The sequence below is a fragment of the Rousettus aegyptiacus genome, unplaced genomic scaffold (assembly GCF_014176215.1).
Source record: "Rousettus aegyptiacus isolate mRouAeg1 unplaced genomic scaffold, mRouAeg1.p scaffold_m13_p_3, whole genome shotgun sequence".
Lineage (NCBI taxonomy): Eukaryota > Metazoa > Chordata > Mammalia > Chiroptera > Pteropodidae > Rousettus > Rousettus aegyptiacus.
The window spans coordinates 82,451,893-82,474,261 of record NW_023416306.1 but is presented as its reverse complement, the minus strand read 5'-3'; the positions used below and the strand labels follow the sequence as shown (position 1 = coordinate 82,474,261).

At 51.9% G+C, this 22,369-nt stretch overlaps 2 protein-coding genes and 1 long non-coding RNA gene across 8 annotated transcripts in view; 1 reads left to right on the top strand and 2 right to left on the bottom strand.

Moving 5' to 3' along the window:
• Positions 1-263: 263 nt before the first annotated feature.
• On the bottom strand, positions 264-8,471 carry LOC107500120. Its single transcript, XR_001594454.2, has 5 exons — positions 7,246-8,471; positions 6,191-6,326; positions 3,900-4,054; positions 2,794-2,891; positions 264-866 (listed from the first exon to the last, which is right to left on the bottom strand). It is a non-coding gene; the product is annotated as an uncharacterized LOC107500120 (long non-coding RNA).
• Positions 8,472-8,639: 168 nt separating this feature from the next.
• Positions 8,640-11,729, top strand: ISLR (immunoglobulin superfamily containing leucine rich repeat). Of its 2 annotated transcripts, none has more exons than XM_016124994.2 (2): positions 8,640-8,915; positions 9,724-11,729. In XM_016124994.2, the coding sequence occupies exon 2, from the start codon at positions 9,732-9,734 to the stop codon at positions 11,016-11,018; it is 1,287 nt and encodes a 428-aa protein (XP_015980480.1). In that variant the 5' UTR covers positions 8,640-8,915; positions 9,724-9,731; the 3' UTR covers positions 11,019-11,729. The 2 variants fall into 2 exon arrangements, with proteins under 2 accessions (XP_015980480.1, XP_036073885.1); XM_036217992.1 differs by lacking the exon at positions 8,640-8,915 and adding an exon at positions 9,399-9,526.
• Positions 11,730-14,234: 2,505 nt separating this feature from the next.
• The window catches only part of STRA6 (signaling receptor and transporter of retinol STRA6), a 28,713-nt gene continuing 20,578 nt past the window's right edge, over positions 14,235-22,369 (bottom strand). For all 5 annotated transcript variants that reach the window (XM_036217806.1, XM_016124992.2, XM_036217805.1 and 2 more), the window contains exons 12-18: positions 19,686-19,761; positions 18,541-18,674; positions 17,262-17,379; positions 17,078-17,179; positions 16,161-16,324; positions 15,737-15,886; positions 14,235-15,100 (exon numbers count right to left, since the gene is read on the bottom strand). In XM_036217806.1, coding sequence (XP_036073699.1) covers positions 14,931-15,100; positions 15,737-15,886; positions 16,161-16,324; positions 17,078-17,179; positions 17,262-17,379; positions 18,541-18,674; positions 19,686-19,761 — 914 coding nt within the window. In that variant the 3' untranslated portion in view covers positions 14,235-14,930. The remainder of the gene's footprint in view (positions 15,101-15,736; positions 15,887-16,160; positions 16,325-17,077; positions 17,180-17,261; positions 17,380-18,540; positions 18,675-19,685; positions 19,762-22,369) is intronic.

The window sequence follows — 22,369 nt, the reverse complement described above, 5'->3', positions numbered from 1 at the left end:
AAGAGTGGGGAGGGGAAGAGGAATAATGGGAGTGGCAAATTTCTCATTTTCTGCTGTGGGAAGTCATTAGATCCATCTTATGGAGTGGGAAGTCAGGTGTATTGTTTAGAGCAGAGGTCTGCATTCCCTGGGCCACGGACTCGTACAGTTCAGTGGCTTGTTAGGAAATGGGCCACACAACAGGAGGTGAGGCAGTGGGCTAGCGAACAAAGCTTCATCCCAGCGCTAGCATCACTGCCTCGGCTCCACCTCAGATCATCAGGTATTAGATTCTCATAGGAGCACCGGTCCCTGGTGCCAAAATGGTTGGGACCACTGCTTTAGAGCACAAATGTAACCAAACAGAAGAACCAAGAAACTCAGGACAAATAAGGGAAGGAAGAATGAAACATATAAGTAACTAAAAGCTTATTTTTCCATACAAGAGTGTGTTAATTTCCTAGGGTTGCCATAATAAAGTACCAAAAAACTGGACGACTTCAACAGAAATTTCTCACACAGTTTTGGAGGCCAGAAGTATGAATTCGAGGTGTAGGCAGGGATGGTTCCTTCTGAGGGCTGTGAGGGAGGATCTGTTCCATCTCTCCCTCCTAGTTCTGGTGGTTGCTGGCAGTCTTTGGTGGTATTTCCTGGCTTGAAGATGTACCACTCTAATATCTGTCATTTTCACAAGATGTGTCTTAACATTGTATTCTTCTGGATTCCTTTTTTATAAGGATTTCAATTATATTAAATTAGGGCCCACCCTATCGACTTCATTTTAACTCGATTACCTCTTTAAAGACCGTGTTTCCAAATAAGGTCATATTCTGAGGTTCTGGGAATTAGGATGTCAGCATATGTTCTAGGAGGGAATACAATTCAACCTATAAAAAAGAGTCATTAGTTATTGTCTAAAGTTTCTAGATTAAGACATAGTCTATGCACGTAATTGTCACTTCAATCCCGGTGAGGTTCCTCTGCCCTGAGCCCTTATGCCTTAGAAGGCTCTACCCTGGTTCTCCTCCAGCCTAGAGTTGCCAGATTTGGAAATTTCAGATAAACAATGGATAGAGTTTTTTTTTTTTTTAAGGCATAAATATGGCCATTGTATTACTTGAGACATACTTATACTAAAAAATTATTGTTGTTTATCTGAAATCCAAATTTAACTGGGTGTCCTGTATTTCATCTGGCAATCCTACCCTGGCCATGCCTTCCCAAGGGGATCTTTCCAACTAAAGCTTGCATCCCCACTTCTGGACCAAGTTTCAAGGACCTGGGACCCTGGAATTCTCTGCCCAAATGAAATAGCCTAAGCCTGCTTCCAGGGCCTCTGTATAAGTCTTTTCACCCTGACTATCCCTCCTCAAGGAGGACTATATCAAGGTGTGTGTACTCCCAAGGCCTGAGTCAGTTGAAGGGAGGTGGAGGGTGTGGAGAGAGCTGGGGTGTGAGGGCTGGGGTATCTACCTACATAAGCATGGGGCCCCTGGTGGTGTAGGATGGAGCCTAGGGTGAGAAGAGAAATAGGACAGCTGTGCAGGCTGGGGAGCTGACTCTACCTGCCTGTAATTCTGGTGAAGGACTCTGAGGAGTCCAAGAATTCTAGATTTGAAGTTGGCCTTCAAGTGGTCATGTAGGTGCATTCGTCACGGTTGGACAATAGAACATACTATGTAGTTTGTAGGATTTATAACTTTTAAATACTTAGTCATATGGTATGTGCACCTCCAAATGTAACCTTGCCCCAGGCCCTGCACATGTTATGGGCAGACCTGACACGTGTAACCACTGCAGAACTAAAAACAAACCATCTGAAGTTGTTGCCTCTGGGGAATGGATGGGGGAAGGGAAAGATGGGGGACAGAAAACTGTGGCACTTTGTTATAAGCCTCTGTGTCAATTTGATTCTGTTTTATCATTTGCATTCTTTGTTATGAAAATTATTATCGTTCCCAGCTCCTCCCTCAAGTCTTCCCAATCCTCAGCTCTCACTTCCCTTCCTGGAACTTCTACAACCCTCAGTGCTCTGCTGCATTCTATCCTGCCTGGGCAGCTCTCCCAGAAACCTCCGCAGCCGATGCCCCATCCTCAGGCAAAGTCGCCCCTTTTCTCCCCTGAAAGGTTGGTTTGGGCCAAGGTCAGCATGGCCTTGTGTCCCCGCCCTCCCCGTGGTCATCAGCATCTGGTGGAGCTCCTCTCCTCGCTCCATCTCCAGCTCCCACTTACATCCACAGGGCTGCGAGAAGCCTGAAGGCCATCCTGCAGCCTCTTTTCGGTGGCTGATATGAGGCACTGTTGCATGGAAACTGCGCTGCAGCTTGACTTGTTGATAAAAAGCAGGTGTCTGCTGCGCTGTGCCAAATGGCTTTCTGCCTCAGCAAGATGCTCAACCTTCCCCCTGGCTGTCCCCGCCTTCCCCATTTCTGTTCTCGTCATGTCTCAGTCTCTGTCCGCTCCTCTCTTTCTGCCCAATCTCCCTGTTTCTCCCTTTGTCTCTCTTTTTGCATTGCTTTCTCATCTTCTGCCTACTGTCTGGATTCCACTTTCCCTACAAGGCACAGGGACCATCACTAACTCACATTCCAGACTCTGGACCCAGCTTCATACATGGGATTAAACTACCCTGCCCCACCCACTAAACCTGCACCCACATCTAATCCTAGACTTTCAAACTGACCCTTAACAAATGTCCCTTGTCCCGTTCCTAGCACCCCACAGCTAACACAGGGACTGGGATCCTGACCCTTAACTCCAGCCCCAGTCCAGAACTTTAATTCAACTCACTCTCATAACATTCCTCAGTCCTACCCTTAGCCTTTGGGAGGGGCTGGAGCTGAAAGTGGAGATCTGCTATGCATCCTGGGTATGTGGCCAAGGTCTGAATTCCTAGATATTATGAGATCGGCCTGGGAAAGAACAAAAATAATTCCTATGAAATATGCTCCAGTTAGTGCTGTTGCTAAAAAGAGTCCCTTTGGACTAGGGAAAGGTCAGCAGAGGGTAGTAAGGAGGGTACAGGGTGAGGAGGGGACAGAAATGGTAGCCGGAGAGGGACCAGTGAGAGGGAGGGCAGTGCCACATGGAAGGGAGGGGGCTGGCCAGTCCCTGGGCAGGAGGAGGAGGGCCGGGGGCCAGAGGTTTCTTGCTGGAAGCACCAGGGTCATTCTTCATTCCACAATTATTTATTGAGCACCCACTTAGTTGCTAGCCCTTTGCAGGCTTGGGGTAGAGCAGTGACCAGAGCCGAGAACCCACTCACATGGAGCTCACATTCAGATTAGGGAGATGGACAAGAAATATGCTCACAGATACGTCAGGGTAGGTGTTGAGAAGAGGAACTAATGAAGCAACAGGGGACACAGAGTGACAAAGGCTGTTTATATAAGGTGATCAGGGTGGGCCTTTCTGAGAAACTGACATTTGAAAGTCTCCATCGATAAGAGGAAACGAGCCCTGCAAAAACAGGGGAACGGAATCCAGTTCGAGAAAAGAGCAAGAGCAGCAGTCCCACGGTGGGAGCAATGATATTCGAGGCTGGTTACGGTGGGCAGGAAGAGAGGAGGCCAGAGAAGTAGACAGGGCCAGACCACCGAGGCACCTCCTGGTTTCCAAGGTCTGAAGAATTGAGACCCAGAGAGGTGGGTGTGGAGAGCAGATTGTAAACTGACAAGGTCCTTGCAATCTGTGAGGTCAACCAAGGGTTGCTTCGCCTCAACGAAACTCTCCTAAGAATGGAAAAGTAACAATGTGACGTTGCTCCGAGGCAGGAGTACCCCATACGCTCAGGCAGAACTGCAAAGGATCATAGCAGGTGTGGGTTGGGTGATTGTGCAGAGGACGATCTTATCTTAGCCAGCAATTGTATGCTTTTGTATAAAAGCAGCTTGCAAAAATAAAACCGCGCCATTGTTCACCATCAGTGGACAGTGGACCTCCTGATCCCAGCTTTCTGTCTTCTTTCTTTTCTCGGTCTCTCACCGTTCCCACTCAGGTTTATTTTCCAGGGCTGCATTGGACATGGCAGGGTTTACCACTTGCTGGATGCGGCAGGTGGGAGAGGGCCTCACACCTGCGTGAGGGAGAGGGGTGTGAAGAGGAAGGTGGAGGATGGAAAAGGGAACAGAGAGAGAGGACACCCACTGTGGGGTCAGCCTGGGGCCAGGTCAGCTCTGCCATGGCTGGGGCCTCTGGGCTGAGGCTGATGCAGGAGAGAAGACGGGGCCTGCCCTGCCACCCCTACACACAGCCTCAGGTGCCTGCACAATGAGCTTATACTCATGCCACCCTATATGCACACAGGTGTGCACTCACTAACAAACACATGGAAAGCAAGCACATTCTCATGTACGTGCATATAGAAATAATTGTGCACAAACACATGGGCGCACACAGACACTTCTTGTAAGTGTAGATAATAGAATTCTAAAATGACAGCATCAGGGCCAAAGGGCATTAGACCATCTCATCCAGCTTCCACATAGGACTGAGAAACTGAGGCCCTAGAAAGGGAAAGACTTTCTCAATTCCCATAATTTTGCGTGCGATCTGAGCAGATCTCAACGTTCCCCTGACCCAACGTGCACACGCATGCTCACATGCTCCAGCAGAGTTCTGTCCATAGCCTCATATTCTCATAAGCCATGAGACCCACAGGCTTAAACGAGTCCCTCTCAGAGTGTCTGAGCTTCCTCTCGATTATTCCAACAAGCTGCGTGAAGGGAATGTGGGGCTGGGATCAAGACCAACCTGCCCCTCTTGGCATGATGGCAACAGCACCACAACCACAGCCAGCCGCCACACATCTGAGTGCCGCTGTCTCTTCCCTCTTGGAGCTTATTTTAAGGTCCATCAGACCCTCTTTCTCCATCTCCTTTTCTATATTGCTTCTTTCCTCTGCCTTCATGTCTACCCTGGCTGTGGGTGGCGATTCTTTGCTTTCTCTTGTTCTCCCCATTTCTCTCTCAATTTCTCCGTCTCTCAGTTTCTCTCCAGCTCTCTCTCTGCTGGGCTCTGTTCCTTTCACTCTATTTTCTCTCTCTCTCTCCAGGATCTTTCTTCGCCTTCCAGGAAAAGCTGACGTGGCCTCTAGCAGCCCCCTGGTCAGAGGGAGTGGGGCCTCTGGGGCGGGGGAAGTCAGGCTGAGCAGTGGCAGCTGGAGAGGATTGGCCGCCTTGGTGGGAGGGGAAGGAGGGAGGAATGGGAGGAGAAAGGGCTGGGCCTCTTGTGGGCAGGGAGGGATGGGATGAGGAACCAGGAAAGAAAAGCTCTTGGGAATGGAGAGTGGGCACCATCTCCCCTACCAGGGTGACCGACTGTCCCGGTTTGCCTGGGACTGTCAGATTTTACTGCTAAAACTCCCACATCCTAGAAAATCCCTCAGTCCTAAGCAAACTAGAGTACTCTACTCTGAGGCCCACAGGCGCCAGGGAGGAACTGGCAGAAGGAGTTCCCAGACCTGGCTTCCCCTAATCCCCCCACCCCTGCTGCTAATTTTTCCTTTCATCATAGTAGGACTGCTAAGGACCCAGGGTTAGTGGAGGGGCCTCTACCCTCCATCTGGGGACAATCAAGTAATCCCCATACTCAACAAGGCCTCCATCTCCAGGCCTGAGCCCAGTTCAGGGAGCCTGGCAGCCCACAGGGAGCACCTGGGCTAGAAGGAGGAAGAGGAATTGGCTTATATCTGCTGGCCTATTTGCATTATCTCCCGTGGGATGGGTTTTTCAGAGAGAACTTTCAGCCTATGGGAATAGAGGGGCTGAACAAGAGGTAATAAGCCCCCCATCCTTGGAGGTGGGCATAACCACTCCTTGGACTCAGCAGGGGGTGGCTCTGTGTGTCCTACAGTGAAGTGCCATGGAGGATTCACCAGTTCTTAGCTGAGGCCCATTGGGTCCTGCTAGCCCTTGTCCAGTTGTCCTTTCTGGTGAAAGTAAGGTGAGATCTGGGCAGATAGGAAAGAGCTGTCAATGCAGACTCAGTTCTGCCTAGGTGGGCAGGTCCTTCTCTCTTCTCCTGCCCCCTGGCTGTTTCACAGATGGATTCTGAGGGCAGCCATCAAGGTCTCTGAGTATAAGAAATGGACTCCCCTCCCCCAAGAAGGCTAGTAACACACACCCACCCAACAGAGTGTGGGTCTCTCATATTGTGTGAAATATTCTTAAAATGACCTATCCTAAGGAGCCATGCAACCCTGAATCCCTACCTGTAAAGTGAAGATGAGGAGAAGTTGACCTCTCAAGTGCTTTCATTTCTGGCATCTGATGCCTATCCAACTCATCAATTCATTGAGTCATGGAATATTTATTGAGCATCTTCTCTGTGCCGGGGACCAACAACATCTGAGAGGACAAAATGTCAGTCTTCAACAGGCTTCCTCTCTGGTACAGAGGTCTCACATTAAAAACAGGAATAAATTTCTGCTGAATGAATTAACTGAGGAAACCTCTGATAGGAAAGACAGAGTCCCAAAAAAGCAAGCAAACAGAAAAAAAAATGCGACTTGAAGGAAATGGACAATGCAGATGGGAGGAAACTTAAAAAATAATAAAAGAGCCATTATTATCCTTAGATAAATAAAAATGTATTCATGAAACAAGAACAGGATGCACTATATTTTATTTTTAAATCAATTCCAGTTATCATGCAATATATTTTAAAGAAAACATTCAGAAAATGAAAAGGGATCTTTGAAATTTAAAATTTATAAAGCAGAAAGCAAAAGGTCTATTAGGAGGGTGGAATGATAACATTGAGGATGTCTCCTAGAATGAAGGACAAAAAGGTAAAAAGGGAAAAGATAAGGAAGTCAGGGTTCCTCCAGGAAGCATAAAATCTGGTTATTGAGGTTCCAGGAAGAGAAAACAGAGAAAATGGAGGTCAGAAAATCATAAAGGAGTAAATCAAAAACTTTTCCAGAGCTGAAAAACACGAACTTCCAATTTGAAAGGATAGACTCTCACCAAGGCCCAACACAGTGAATCATTAGAACATGGAAGAAATAAAAGGTCCCGCAGCTTCCAGAAAGAAAAACCCCTGGTACCATGCACAGAATCGAACTCAGAGAACCGGGGACCCCTAACACCAGCACTGTGAGCAACATTAAAATGACAGCATTAAAGAGAAGGCCCCCTTTAAAATTCTTGGGAAAAAAGATCTCCATCTGGATTTCTATACCCAATCAGACTATCAATCAAGATTCAGGACAGAATAAAGAGTTTTCAGACATGCAAGATCTCAAAACAGGTATATCCCACTCACCTTTTCTGGAAGTTATTGGAAGATGTTGTATAGATGTTGATGTGAACAAAACTCATTCCATCTCTGTGTCCCAGATTTCATTTCATTTTTAAGTTTCATGCTGTGACCTTTGACCAACCTCACAGTCTTTAGCAAGTATATTGAAGCTTTCTAGTTGATGATTATCTGTCTCCCTTAAAATGTAGCAATAAATATTTCAATTAGAATGACATGACAACCAAGATAAACATTAAACTGGTGTGAGTATGGATTATAAACAATCATCTATCACAAGACCATAATAAAGTATGGCCCTGGGCACTACTGCATTCTTTGTCCTTGAGTTATACTGTAAAAGAAGTACAGTAACAGAAGTCTGTAGCGAAGAATAATCTGTGTAGAATTGCTGGGTTGTCTGTTCCACTCCAACCCAATCTTCCCATAACTAAATTACCCTATAATAAATTCTGTTATATTCTATGGAGTTGCCTGCCTCATTTGTTGGTCTTAATCACCATCTCATTATGGTGGCCATTATGCCTTTGACCCATAACCAAAATGAGTAAACCAACGAGAGAACAATGTGGGATTCAGGAAGCAAGACATCCAACCCAAGAGAGGTAACTGGGAGCCTGCGTAAAGGGGGTGGACCATCCCTGTGAGCCTGTAGCATGGCAGGCCTTTAAAGAAACTGAATTGAGCATATTAGAAGGCTCAGGAAGAGAGTTCTTCCAGAGGATTAAATTGATAGAGGACTTTCTGTATTTACTTATGTCCAGAAGAGATTTATTCAACTTGAGGAGAGTTGGGAATTGAATTAGTTACAAGTATTATCATACCCACACAGACACGCAGATGCAGAAATGCATACTCAACTTCTACACACAACCATACCACTACATGCCCAAATAGGCATTCAAACTCTTACACACCTACATAGATACACACACACACACAAAGATAGTCTCACATCTACTAAAACACACACACACTCAAACATTCCAAACACATGCAAATTCACAGATAGTCTCACAACCACATCCATACAAACACACATACAAACTCATCCCCACACAGAGATGTCACATCCACACTCAAACATACACACACAAGTACACTCATAGTTACTCATACTATCGCAGCTATGGGAATGGCCCCCCTTATTTCCTGTTTGAAACGGGGTTAGAAGTCTCCCACTTTCCTTGAGATTCAATTTCTCACTTGTCCCACCATAAAAACCCTTCTGCCCCATCTTTTCTTAGGTCCTGTCCAGTTTGTGCTGTGCCTTTAAGGAAGTTGAAGCTGCTAAAAGTGAGTGAGAGAGAGAGAAAAAAAAAAAACAAAAAAAAATTTGGCATCTTTTCCCCCTCAAGTTTCTGGTGTCACTTATGAAACACAGGTCCTTGTTGCTGTAGAGAAGCAGTTGTTTTGCTGGAAGGAGGGAGTGTACAAGCTGCCTGGGCTCCCTTCCCGCAGCCTTTTCTCAGCAGCTGGTCCCAGGTACCCTGTAGGGGAAGGACGGGTGCAGGGTACAAACTGAAGGTAGGGCAGGAACCAAGCTGTCCCTACCTCCAGCTACCTCCTCTTACCCCGTTGGCCCTGCAGACTGTCCTGGCCTAACTCCGGCCTTTGTTGCTTTCTGGTTCCATCTTCGGAGAGGCTGGGCTTGGCTAAGAAAGAGTATTTTGAAGGTAAGCCAGCGAGAAGAGGGCTCCAAGGGCCAGTGGGATGAGGGGGGAGCCTGCTGGTCCCAGGGCCCCCCTTGAGTACTTTCCTGGTTGTTTGGGGTGCTTGGGACCATCCCTGTTTGGACCCGTCCAGGGGGCTTTTGCTCCTTGAATAGTCGCAGCCCAGAAATCCCAGAGCATTTGTGTTGAGCTGCTGGGCTCCCCCAAGCCAACTGAGAGGTCCTGGCGGAGTTTATCTAGCCAGCTGCCGGGTGTAGTTTGAACAGAACAGGCCACGGGGGTAGAAAGGGTCTGGTGTCTGCTGTGGTCACAGCCAGTAGGAGCAGGAGGGGGCTTGCAGGGCAGATGGGGGCAGTGTGCACTGCACAAGGGGCCTTGTCTGGGCCAAGGCAAAGCGTACCTATGGGGGGCTCCGATGGGAGGGACTGTGGCCAGGATGTGGGAGGGAAGGAGGGAGGTTCTGCACAGTGCTGGGGGAGGGGGCAACTGGAAAACAGATTTCAAGTCACAAAGTCAGCTAGGAGCTGGCTGAGGCAGGGAACGCTTCCCTTTCAGAGGAGGATCTGGGGTCCTCTTTGGTCCTGTCTTCACCCACCCTGGCTGCGTGATCTCGGGCAAGTTTTGGCCCTTTTTGGGCCCCAGTTTTTCCTTCTGTAGAATAGGGGTAGTAGGCTAGGTGGTGTTGGGTCTTAGCTGGATTACTTGGTGCAGGGCCTTCTGATGGGGAAAAGTTCTGGGTTGGGGTCCTGAAAGGGACGATTGCCTTCCATGGGTCCTTGGGGTCACCTCAGTGGCATGTCCTTCTCTGCAGGAGGTAGGATGCAGAAGCTGCATCTGCTGTGTTGGGTGGTCCTCCTGGGCCTGGGGCAGGCCTGTCCTGAGCCCTGTGACTGCGGGGAGAAGTATGGCTTCCAGATCGCCGACTGTGCCTACCGTGACCTGGAGGCTGTGCCACCTGGCTTCCCGGCCAATGTGACCACCCTGAGCCTGTCAGCCAACCGGCTGCCCAGCCTGCCAGAGGGCGCCTTCAGGGAGGTGCCCCTGCTGCAGTCACTGTGGCTGGCACACAACGAGATCCGAACAGTGGCTGCCGGCGCCCTGGCCTCTCTGGGCCTTCTCAAGAGCCTGGACCTCAGCCACAACCTCATCTCCGACTTTGCCTGGAGCGACCTGCACAACCTCAGCGCCCTCCAGTTGCTCAAGATGGACAGCAATGAGCTGACCTTCATCCCCCGCGATGCATTCCGCAGCCTTCGTGCCCTGCGCTCGCTGCAACTCAACCACAACCGCTTGCACACGCTAGCCGAGGGCACCTTCGTGCCACTTACCGCACTGTCCCACCTGCAGATCAATGACAACCCTTTCGACTGTACCTGTGGCATCATGTGGTTCAAGACGTGGGCCTTGACCACAGTCGTGTCCATCCCAGAGCAGGACAACATCACTTGCACTTCGCCCCATGTGCTCAAGGGCACACCCCTGAACCGCCTGCTGCCACTGCCTTGCTCCGCACCCTTGGTGCAGCTTACCTACCAGCCCAGCCAGGATGGCGCGGAGTTGCGGCCTGGCTTTGTATTGGCACTCCACTGTGACGTGGAGGGGCAGCCAGCCCCCCAGCTCCACTGGCACATCCAGACACCTGGCGGCACGGTGGAGATCGCCAGTCCCAATGTGGGTGCGGATGGGCATGCCCTGCCCGGTTCCCTGGTGGCCAGTAGCCGGCCACGCTTCCAGGCCTTTGCCAACGGCAGCCTGCTCATCCCCGACTTTGGCAAGCTGGAGGAAGGCACCTACAGCTGCCTGGCCACCAACGAGCTGGGCAGTGCGGAGAGCTCGGTGAACGTGGCACTGGCCACACCGGGCGAAGGTGGTGAGGACGCCCTGGGGCGCAGGTTCCATGGCAAAGCGGCTGAGGGTAAGGGCTGCTATACCGTTGACAACGAGGTGCAACCATCAGGTCCTGAGGACAATGTAGTCATCATCTACCTCAGCCGTACTAGGGGCCCTGAGGCTGCAGCCAAGGGAGAAGGGGTCTCTGGACAGCAGCCCACAGGCCTGCTGCTACTAGGCCAGAGCCTCCTCCTCCTCTTCCTTACTTCCTTCTAGCTATGACCCTACCCAGCTCGACTGGAGCAGCCCCAGGGCCTCCCTGACTCCTTCCTCTGACTCTGGGGATGTCCATGTGGGGATCTGGGGTTGGGAACTCCCAAAGCCTGCTTGGGGGACCTCAATTCTTCTTGCTTCCCCTTCTCATCTCTTTTGGAACACTCACCACCCCAACTTCTAGACTTGCTCAAAGCTAGTGAATAGGACAGAATTTGATCCCAAACTCACCATTTTCGGTGCTCATTGCTGCTAACCACATTGCCCATGCTACCCTAATGGGGTCAGTGTGCTAACAGAGTGTTGCCCTAACCAACTGCGTGAAGCCTCGCTGATGGAATTCCAGGCACTGGAACTGACCAGCTAGTGAGGCTGGGGGCTTGGGGCTTGACAGGGAGGTAGCCTGAAGCAGGAGCGAGGAATGGGATATAGGGGCAGTGGCTGGTATGGCCCTGAGGCTTTCAGTGACCTGCTTGAGCTACCCATTGGCATTTTCTGATGATTTGGGGTCTCCAGAGTCTCTGCTCCTGTCTTAGACAGGACTGGAGGCTCCAGGATGGCCTTCCTCTCCTCTCGCCTTTCTTCCTCTGCCCATGCTCCTCCATCCTGGATACCTGCCCTGCCTTTCTCTCCAAGTATGTGTCTAGAGCCTGCCCCTCCAAGGAGGCCAGCCAGGCTGGAGGGGCAGAGAAATAAACAGTATTTCTGATGCTCCCCTGTGTCTGCCTGGAGTTTTGTCTGATATAGAAGTGCCCCCTGCCACACAATGGGGGACAGGATTGGGGCTGGAAAGTCAGGATGGGCAGCTTGACTGTCCATATGGGATAGGGCCTGTGAGACACACACAGACTGTGTGGTAGGTAGGTGGCATGAGACAGGTGACCCAGCAATGGACTAGGGATGTTCCCTCCCTCAAACTAGTCCATGGGACAAATGGGGGAGCTAGCCTGACAACCATTGCAAAGGCTTCCCTAGGGTTCCTGAGTGGTATTTTAGCCAGCAGGGGTCCGAGGAGTCATTATGGAGAGGCACCTGGACTGTGGGCTCTCTTCCTGGTCCTGTTCATGAAGAGCTGTTAGGGAGTGGAGAGGGAAAGGGGGACAGGAAAGGCAAGATGGAGGAGAAAAAGAAGGGAGGAGATAGGGAACATAGGACATAGGGAAGAGAGGAGAGAGGGAGGGAGGACCCTGGGAAACTGAGAATAAGAGAACAGATTTGAGGGAGAAGCCAGAGAAAATGGGTGTTCTTCCTCCTACCTTTCCAGGAAGAGGAAATGACATTCCTTGAGGAAAGTGTTTCAGTAGGAATTTTTCCCTATAGAGCAGATGGACCAGTAACTGATTTGGTGGGTGAAGGCATGGCAGCAGCCTGAAGGTCTCATAGAACAGGGATCTTGTAAACAGGGATCTTGTAAACCGGGTCAGGACCTGGGGACTGCAGAGCCTTGTATCTGTGCTGGGTCAGATGCGTCTGCCCACTGCCTCCACCCCTGATCCTTTCCAGATCAAAGTGTGCTACACATAGGATGAGATCCTGTGAGGGAGGCTCTGCCAACTCTACTCAGAGCCCCCAGGATTGCTGAGCCCAGCAAAGTGGGAGACCAGCGAAACAGGGAGACCAAGAAGACTTGGGTAGCAGCTGTGAGCTTCGGAGGCTGGCCATCCCCCCTCCCCCCCCCACCTGGTCTGAGTACAGCACCTCTCCACTCCCCTCATCAGCTCGCAGCTCCCACTGAGCAGATGCCGCCAGCTGCACATATCAAGGATGACCACAAGCTGGTGTAAAGCAGTAAAAGGGAGCTGAGCCACTGTGCTGTGCCACCTTTGGTAAGTTGCTGCCCAACTCTGGGTTTCGGTTTCCTCAAAAAACAAAGGACAGGATAGGACATGGTCATGCTTAAAGGTCTAGTGGACTCTGTGATTCCATAAGGCTTGATAATCCTAACCCGACTTGGACCTCTGACATCTCTGGCTTCATTCACAGCTGAACAGGCCTGCCTTTTTGGAGTAGGATGTGGGCCTAAGACCTGAGTCAGGGCGGCTGGGGAATAGCTGTGCTCTGAAATGAACTAGCTACTTACCTGCTCACAAACCATCCACTGCCCCAGGGTAAAGTCCCCCAGCCAGCCATTCATGGCCCCTCTGATTGGCTCTCCCATGTGCCCCGCCCCCCTCTTGGAACTTTGATTCTTTTAATACTTTGTGATGAGTCACCCTCTGCACCTTTATTCATGCTGTTCCCTCAGTCTGGACACCCTTCCCCTATTCCTTACTTGGCTAAGTCTACCTTCTAGACTCTGTTCAAGTGTCACCTCTTCCAGAAAGCCATCCTGGATGCCCTGCCCACTGCCCCCAATGTGGACCAGGTCCCCTCCTCTGGCTCATACGGCCCTGAGTGTCCAGTGTCCCAGCCTCATCATACTTTATTGTAACTCTTTCCTTGTTAAGGGCAGATACTCAATCTGCCTTCCGTTCTCTGTGACCCCATCAGTCACTCACACGGGGTCAAGAAGGCATTTTTCAACAGGCTGCAGTGGGATCAGAGCCTGACTTCTTTGGCCTCCTCACAGGAAGCCTCAAAGGTGCATTCCAGCTCCCTGGACCCACCCCTGGCTTCATGTGTGTTTGAGGCTGCAGTCGGGGTCCAAGGCGGGCCAGTTGGTCTCCATTAATTGCACAGAGATTTCTCGAAGCCCCACTCATCTATATCTGTGGGGTGGCCACATTTTCCTCACCCTTTGTAGCCCCCAGCTGCACAGTAGACCCCATACCCTCACTGACACAGCCCCCAACCTCCACCTGTCTCCAGCAGAGGAGGCGACCCACAGCTGCCTTTCCCCTCTGCATTCTTAGTCTGCCCCTACCAGGATAACTCCCTCACTGAGCCCCACCTCTGTATGTTTATTCACATTGCTCCCCCATTTTCCAACAATCTCTCCTCTCCCACCCCCCCACCCCACCCCTGAGTCCTGCTCATTCTCAAGGACCCAGAATAAGTCCTACTTCCAAAGCTGATGTCCATGTATTCAGGACTGGTATCACAGGGCCCCTAGTCTCTCTACCATTCAAAGAAATATGACTATGGGGGTATCCTCTGCCTCCCCACCCAGGGGGGCCTAGCCTAGCATGTGACCAGAATGCCCCACCCCTGCCCAAGCCCCCCAAACCCCATGTTGATTTACCAACAGTTTTCCCCACATATCCCTCCTCTAAGGAAGACTATTTCTCAGGGACAAGTTTATTACAGGGAACGCACTAACTTCTTTCATAATATCTAAAGGCATACCAACTACAAAAATACCAAGCTCTCAAGTGTGGGCAGCTCAGTGTGGGGCCCGGTGTGAGCTGTGATTTCGTTGCTATAAGAGCCCATTTGCTTCCTCCTGGGCTGCCCTGCAAGCCGTGAGGCCCCAGAGCAGAGAAGGAGCTGCAGGAGAGAGGAGGTAACGTCCAAGGCTGAGGTTGGGCTGAGCTGGAGCAAGAAGCTGTCTCAGCCCAAATCACCATCCCTTGGTCAACAGAAGGCTTCAGTAAGGCCCTGGAGGATGGCAGCAGAGGGAGAGGCGTAGATGTGGCCCCCTTGGTTCCGCTGACTCCTGGATCAAGGGCCTAAGCCTCTGATTGCTTTCTCCAGAGTCCTCTCTCTGGCTTCCCAAGGCCAAGGGTACTAGAGCCATCCTGGGGCTTGTAGTGTGAGCAGACCTCCATCCACCCAACCACAGTGACCTCCAGTCTCTGGGGCTGGCCATTAGGGCCCTGATCTGGGGAACCTGCTGGCAGAGCTGGTACTAAACAGAGAGGCTGCAGAGAGGCTGCCATGGCTGGGGTGATGTTGGGAGAGCCAGGGAGGGAGTGAGCTGGGAGAAGGGGAATCACTAGACACAGACAAGGACATATGGCTTGGCCTGCCCCACCCTCAGGGCTGGACGCCATTAGCTGGGGCACCTGACAGGGCCCTCTTCCGGAAGGCCCGTAGGGCTGGGTTGTGCAGCAGAGTGTAGGCCAGACCCCAGCGGGCCCTGCCTTTGCGGGCCCTGGGCCCTGTTCCCTTGGCCATGGAGTCCTTGGTCTGCAGCAACTGCATCCCTAAAAGGGAGAATCCTTCTGTGAGTCACTCAGCAAACCCAGCCAAGCCCCCTCCACGTACCCAGACCAGAGCAGTCTGAAAATTCCCTGTGTATGAGGGAAGGCTGGTGAGACTGGGGTTCTAGGTGCCAGGAGAAGAATAGGGCTGAGAGGGGTATCTGTAAAGGCTCAGGATGTCATCCTGTGGGTGGCAGGCAGAAGACAGAGAGGCCGAGCTCTGGACAAGAGCTTAGAACCAGCTAGGTGTCCTCCTCCCTACTACATATTCTCTAGGCATACTGCCCGAAAGGGAGAAGTAGGGGGTGGCTTGGGGTGGGAGGCATGACAGAGCCCTTTAGCAAGACAACCATCTCATTTTCTGTGTGAGAGGGGATGTGCATGAACACATGTGGAGTGAGTGTGTGTGTGCGCGTGTGTGTGTGTGTGTGTGTGCGCGCGTGTGTGTGATGGAAAAAAATTAGTGAAACAGACCAGGAAAATTCTCACTTCCCCTCTCTCACAGGCATTCCCAGGACAGAGGAAGTCAGCATTTTCCTGGCACTCACTCAGTGGTGCATGTTGGAGGGAGGGGGTGTGCCTCCTTCTGGGGAGAAGCTGAGTGGGCTCATTTCTCCCATCCCCAGTGGGAAGGCATACCTTCTTCTTCTGCCCCCATTCTGAGGCCATCCTGGGGGACCAAGCGGGGCTGGGGCTTCTGCGTGCGCAGGAGCAGGGCACAGAAGGTTATCATGGCTGGATGCGACTGGCTGGCCTCAATCTTCAAGAAGTTGCGGTACGTGTGGTAGCCTGAGGTGGGTGGGAGATGGTAGCGCTGGGCAGGAGGGCCCCAGACAGTCCCTAGCACATACACAGGGGTGCCCGGCACACTCTGCGTGAAATCACATGGACACCTGGGGATGCGGCACATGTACTGCACATGGGCCCATTGCACGCACCTGCATGGTGGTCCCAGTCACCCTCCGTGAACAGATCTGTACACAGACCAGGTCAGGACAGGGAATCCCTTACTGCTTGGGCAGCCTGAGCAACCCCCACCCTGCCTCCTCTCCTTTAACCTTACCGGGGTCAAGAGTGGCAGCTCTAGGTGGCAGTAGGCTGAGGTCCATCTGGCCAAGGTGGACAGCATTATAGAGGGCAGAGAGGAGCACTCGCCAGGTGGCCACCACGGCGCCCACCAGCACGTTGATGGGAAAGAGAAGGAAGGTGGCTGCATAGAGCGCACGCCTGGGATGGGGGAGAAAGAAGGCTGAGGTGGGTCCCCCCACACACAGCTCCTTCCTCAGGGTCAGGGTCAGACCTCGATGACCACAGCTGCTGTGTATGTATTAAGTACCTACTGTTTACTGAGTATACTTTGTGTGGGCCTACTACTCGCTCTCAACCCAGCTGGCCCTCCCAACCACCCTGGGAGATAGGCCATGTTACTCCCTTTATAGAAGGGAAACTGAGGCCCAGAGAGATTAAGTGACTTAACTAAGTCTGTCTAGCGAGTCAGTGGCAGAGCTGGGGTTTAAGTCCAGGTCCACTTGGATCTTTCTATGACCCCAGTGTCTCCAACCTCCCTCCTCTGGGTCCCTTGTCCACTGATTCTGAGTCCCTCTTAGGGCCGAGGTCTTCCCAGGCCTTGCCATCTAACACAGAATAAGGTTTCTGTTAACCATCTTCCTGCAAAGAGGGAGGCACATGGTTTTGAGGGCACAGAGGACCCAGGGGGGAGCAGTGCTGATTCCCAAAGCAGAAAAAGGCTCATGGACTATTTCTGGCCCTGTGACAAGTAAATACAGAGGTATATCTACTCGGAGTAAGCTGGGCTGCTGCCCCCTTTCTCTGTGGGTAAGGCAAACTCTCTATGCTACCTGCTGGGCTCCCTGAGAGAGAAGGAGGGGAGATGGCAGTGAAGGAAGAAGGGCGCATTGAGAGAAACACCAAAGGAGAAGGTGAGGCCTGAGAGAGCCACAAGCCCAGGAGCTGCCTCACCGGTTGGTCAGCTCTGTCCACCCACGGTGAGTTGCCAGGAAGACCCAGTGAGCTGCCATGTTCTGCAGGGTCACAGCCAAGGCCAAGGTCAGCCAGAAGGGCCTGCAGGTGAGGTGGGAAGGTGTCACTGTTAGTGGCCCTCTGCAGAGGGATCCCAGAGCTCTCAGTCCCTTGGCTCTCTCACCACAAATACTCCAGGGATCGAAGGAGTAGGAGGTTCCTGCCGTGGAGCACGGGGATGAAAACCAGAAAAGCCAGGGCCATGGTCCCCAGGAAGAAGATGATCTGCTGCACCAGGAGCCCTGCCAGGATGGGAAGAGGACAAACGTCAGCTTCTGCAGGACCCAGCTCACCCCTGCCACTCCCAGGAACCCAAGCGCTTTGGAATCAGATAGACGTGGTTTCAGATCCCGGCTCTGCCACTGCCTAGCTGTGCCTCCTTGAGCAAGTTACTTTGCTTCTCTGAGCCTTGGTTTCTTCCTCTGTAAAATGGGAAGAGCGGCCCCTACCTCGGAGGTTTGTTGTGAGAACCCAAAGAGACTGTGTCTGCGGCAAGTCTTCGAAAACCATAATGTGCTTTGTAAATGTTATTCTACCCCAATTGCTCCTGAGCATTTTATACCAATGTTTGCATTTCTACTGGCCAGAGTCTGGTACATGGTAGGTTCCCAACAGCTGTCTTTCAAAACAACTGGCTAATTGTTTATGTGGGATCATGTGCACAAGAGGGTTTGGGAGGTATAAAGTCTACCAAGATGAGGAATTATGACTTCTAGTGCTAGTAATTCCCCTACTCCCTGATCATCCTTCTCTTCCTCTACACAGCCAGCCCCATGCCCCCAGGGGGTGAGGATGAGAACTGAAGGAACCAGCAGGGAGAGAAATCAGGCCCTTGCTTTTGCAACAGTGGCCCCGGCCCCCTCACATTTCAGAGGGCTTTATTCACTGCAGTGCCAAAAGGGAGAATCGGGAACTCAGAGCTGCGAAGGTCCTGGAAGTTAATCTACTCCAACCTCCTCAGAGCAGTACCCCCTTTGCAGTCCCCATCTATGGCTATGAAACCCTGCTTGCATACCCCCAGTGCAAAGGATCTCATTACCTCCTGAAGCAGTCCATCATGACATAGAACTCCCTCACGAAACAGGAATGTGCCTCCTTGAACTTCCCACTTTCCAGCCCTGGGTCTACCCCCTGTGTAAACACCTGGTGGCACCTAGGGGCCACCCTCATGTGAGGGGTATCCTTTCCCCAAGGGTTCATGTGCCCCCATCCCCCACCTGAGTGAGCTTCCTGAGGGTAGGCAAGGCCTGGTGGGTCCTTTTTCTCACTCTGGTCCCATAGCTTGCCCAGCACAGGCAGACACCCAGGAGCAGTCAAGACCTGCTGAGCACTCTCCCCTCCCTCACTGGAGTCGGTTGTCTGGGGCCAGTTGAGGCCCAGTAGGGCGGGCTAGGGGGGCTCACCAAGGCAGGTAAAAGCAGTCTGGTAGGCGCTGAAGTTCATCCAACAGAATATGGCCTGGCGGGAGGGGTGGGGGCTCTGAAGCAGGAGGCCCAGGTCCAGGGCAGCCCCTCGGTGCAGAGCTCGCAGGTTGGCCCTGCGGTGAGGGCGCAGAAGGCAGGGATCTCAGGGAGGACACCCTGCTAACTTTCTCCTCCGGACCAGTCTCTAGGTAAACTCCCAGTCTAATTACAACCCACGGCCACGGGCAGGGAAGCCCAGGGCTGTGGGAGCCCAATGGAGATTACTAAACCAGCCTGGGAGGTCAGGGAGGACTTCCCGAAGGAGGTGCAGTCTGAGTAGAATCTTAAAGGATGAATAGGAGTGAGATGGTCGGGTGGGATGGGGATCAAGAGAGACAAATTCAGGCAAAAGGTGCAACCTGAGTCAAGTCAGAAAAGTGAGAAGCAGCAGAAGAGTTGGAAAGTGACTTGTAGCTTGGATATCAGGGCAGGAGACAAGGTTCCAGGCAGGCGGATGTGTGAGGGCCTTGAATGACAGCCTAAGTAGGGCCTACCCTGCAAGGAAAGATCCCTGGGTAGGACCTCGGAGGCCTAATGAGTACATAGGGCATAAGGACCTGTTGCTAAGGGCCTGGACCTCTCCTCCCACTCACCCTTCTCCCAATCAGAAACTTCTGTCTCCCTCTGCTAACATTTCCTCAGTGCTCCTTATCATTCACCATGAAAGGGCAAGGTGGGCAGCCTGACCTTCAATGCACCATAACAATCTTTCTGGTGTCCCAACACCAGCCAGGCCACCCCCTCACCCAAACTCGCACAAATCAAGTTTACCCGGCCTCTGTGCCTTGCTCACATAATTCTCTTATCTGTGGCACCCTTCTTCCCTTCTCTCATTCCCAACTTTCTTAGGTGCGTTCCCTATTAAATCCAGCCCACCAAGGTGGCTTCCTCTCAGAGGGCAAACTCCACACTCCAGCGCCTACTCAGTTGTACGGTAGATCACTCGCAGATGTTTCTCCACCCAGGCTGGAACACCCCACCTTCTCCACCCACAATAGGGCAGCTGGGCATCTGGACTCAGTAACAACCTGGGCCTGCGGAGACCCTCCCCACGTCTGCACTGGGGGTCAGAGCCTGGCACTAACCTGTGTGTCACCAGCGAGCGGATCAGCACGAGGAAGGTGAGTGAGCAAGACAGGACCAAGGCTGAGATGTAACAAACTGGAGGGCAGAGAGAGAGCAAAGTGGGAGGCCAGACCTGGAGGGTCTCCTGAGAGCCTCCCAACTGCTGTCAGGGTGTGCCTGGGTGGGAGTCAAACCCCAAACCCCACTTTGAGCAGAAGCCTCTTGCTACATTTCCTGTTCTCAGACCCGGTGTAAGCTGATGACCATAGCCAGCCTATACTGCCAGGTGACATGGTGGTCAGGATCCGGAGAGGCCACCTCTGAGGCTGTAGGCCTGGCCTTCACTCAAGTTTTGCTGTATCCATTGCTGTGTGACTCCTAGCAAGAGACTCCATCCAACCTGGCATTGCCCTCCAGCGCTATGGCTCTCTGGCTATGTGGCCTTCAGGGGGTCATTTCATCTCTAAGCCTCAGCTTGCTCATGCCAGGCACACTGCTGTGCTGCCCGTCTCCCAGCACGACGTGGGCCATAAAATCCCAGCTATACTCATGTCAATGGCCTTTGTTCATGGCACAGACGATGTGAGTACAGTTCAGTGTGGCCTGATCCATCAGACTGAGGGGAGATGACCACTGCTACCCATCTCCTCTAGGTGTGGCCTCCCCTCCCTGGTTCCCTGCCCACCCCAGCCGTGCACACAGATCGTGAGTTTTCTGTCTCACCAGCAGCTGGGGGAGAAAGCACGATGCGTTGTGAACAAGCCTAGTATTTAAGCATAGTAGAGATGAGGCTGTACCCTTTCCACTCTACATCCATATCCAGCCTTGCCCTGTACCCTCATAGCAGCCCCAAGGAGAGGCCTAGGAAGACAAGACCAAGGAAGAAGCTGAGACTCAGAGCTTGACCTGCCAGGTGCAAACCAGAAAGTAATAAAGCCAGACGTGCAGCCATTTCACGGCAGGCCCAGAATGAGCCCAGGGTGCCTGTAACCTGATCTCATCAGCCAGCCCAGGGAAGTGTTCCTGGTTCCTGTGTCCCCACCAGAGACTTGGGGGGTGGGGGTAGGGGAGCAAGCCCATGTGAAAAAGGCAAGTGCTAGTTCCACATAAACACAGATGCTGAGAAGTGGGCTCAGCCCTGGCAGCACATTAGGATCACCTGGAGCGGTTAGAACCCCAGCGGCCCAGGATGCACCCCTGACCAATTATTCAGAACTTCTGGGCATGGAACCCAGACCTTTGCTTTTGTGAAAGCAACCCCGCTGATTCTGACGTGCAGCCAGCACTGAGAACCACTATATTTGGGGCTTTCCAAAGAGACTTAATGGTTTATTTCAATTAGCAACTGATTGAAATCAATCAACCAACTGAGACTGCCACAGTGGTTTTCAAATGTAGGCTGGGCTCATAGGCTCACCTCAGAATCACCTGGAGGGCTTGTTCAATCAGGCTAGGCCTCATCCTCAAGGTTTCTGAAGCTGGGCATGGGGCTTAAGACTTGAGATTTTTAAAGTTACCAGGTGATTCTTAGGTGAACGACTTGTTCCAGACACCCAGGCCTCCCTGCCTCTCCCGGGCTTACTCCTCTAGTGTCAGGAGTGGCACTTTTCTGAAAAGTAAGGCTGGGAGAAAGCTCTGGGTATGCACAGCTCTGCCCTGCTCCATCTACCCTTTGGGAGCCAGCTCAGAGCCAGCAAAGGTGCATTCAGACCGTTTCTACCAGGAGATGAGGAGCCTGCCTGCTGAGACAGCTCAGGTTAATGAGGGGTGAAGGGTTAGCAAGCTCCTAGGCCCCAGGCCTGCCTTTGATCTCCATCTGTCTACCTCTTTCTTCTTTTTCCCTTCAGTTGGTTCCAAACTTGGGTCTCTCCCAATCTTGGTGCCCAGAAGATCTTCCTTCACTTTGCCTCCTCTGGGACCCTACACCTGCCCCTTTCTGGGACCTGCTTGGTGACTCTATCTTTCCCCTACCAGATCCAGGGCCTCAAAGACAAGGCTGCTTTTGTCGCTTTTGTACTTATTTTGCAGGTAGGAATTGAGATCCAGAAAAGTCAAGTGCCTTGCCCAAGGTCACACAGCTAGTAAGTGATGGAGCAAGAATTCTAATCCAGTCTGCCTGACTCAGAGTGGAAGCTTTCTGTGAATGATGCCAGGCTTACTATCCAAGTGCTAGAGGTAGCAGTGGAGACGTTCTTAAAACCGGCTCTTGGAGCTCAGAAGGCATTAGCTCCTTAGGCTAAGAACAGATCAAAGGGCCCCAAACCCAGGTCTGACCTCATTTCCACCCTGGCTTGCTGATTGCTTTGGACATATTTCTAATGCCCCCGGGGCCTCAGTTTTCCTCATCTGAGATCTAGGAGAGTAAACACTGCTTTGTTTGGCCCTGCATCCAAGAAGATCCAAAGAGGAAAACTTTGGGCTTGGAAACTGTAGCATGTGATTATAAAAACCATGTGTGCTAAGTAGAAGCAGAATCCACTGTCCTGGGCATGTCATTTCCTGCCTAACTCTTGATTTCCTGCTTTGAGAGATGACATCAACAATGCTAACCTAACAAGGCTACTTTGAGTGAGGTCTGAGCTTGGATGTGGGCTGATGTGGCCCAGATTGCAGCCAACTTGGAAAATCTCCTTGGAGATGTCATTTCAGCTCATCCAGAACTTGTCACCTGTTCAGTTTATGGGCCTCGGTTGCAGTTCCAAGG

What these genes read in the sequence shown, in the direction of transcription:
- ISLR (XM_016124994.2), top strand. Translation starts at nt 9,732, where the DNA reads ATGCAGAAGCTGCATCTGCTGTGTTGGGTGGTCCTCCTGGGCCTGGGG.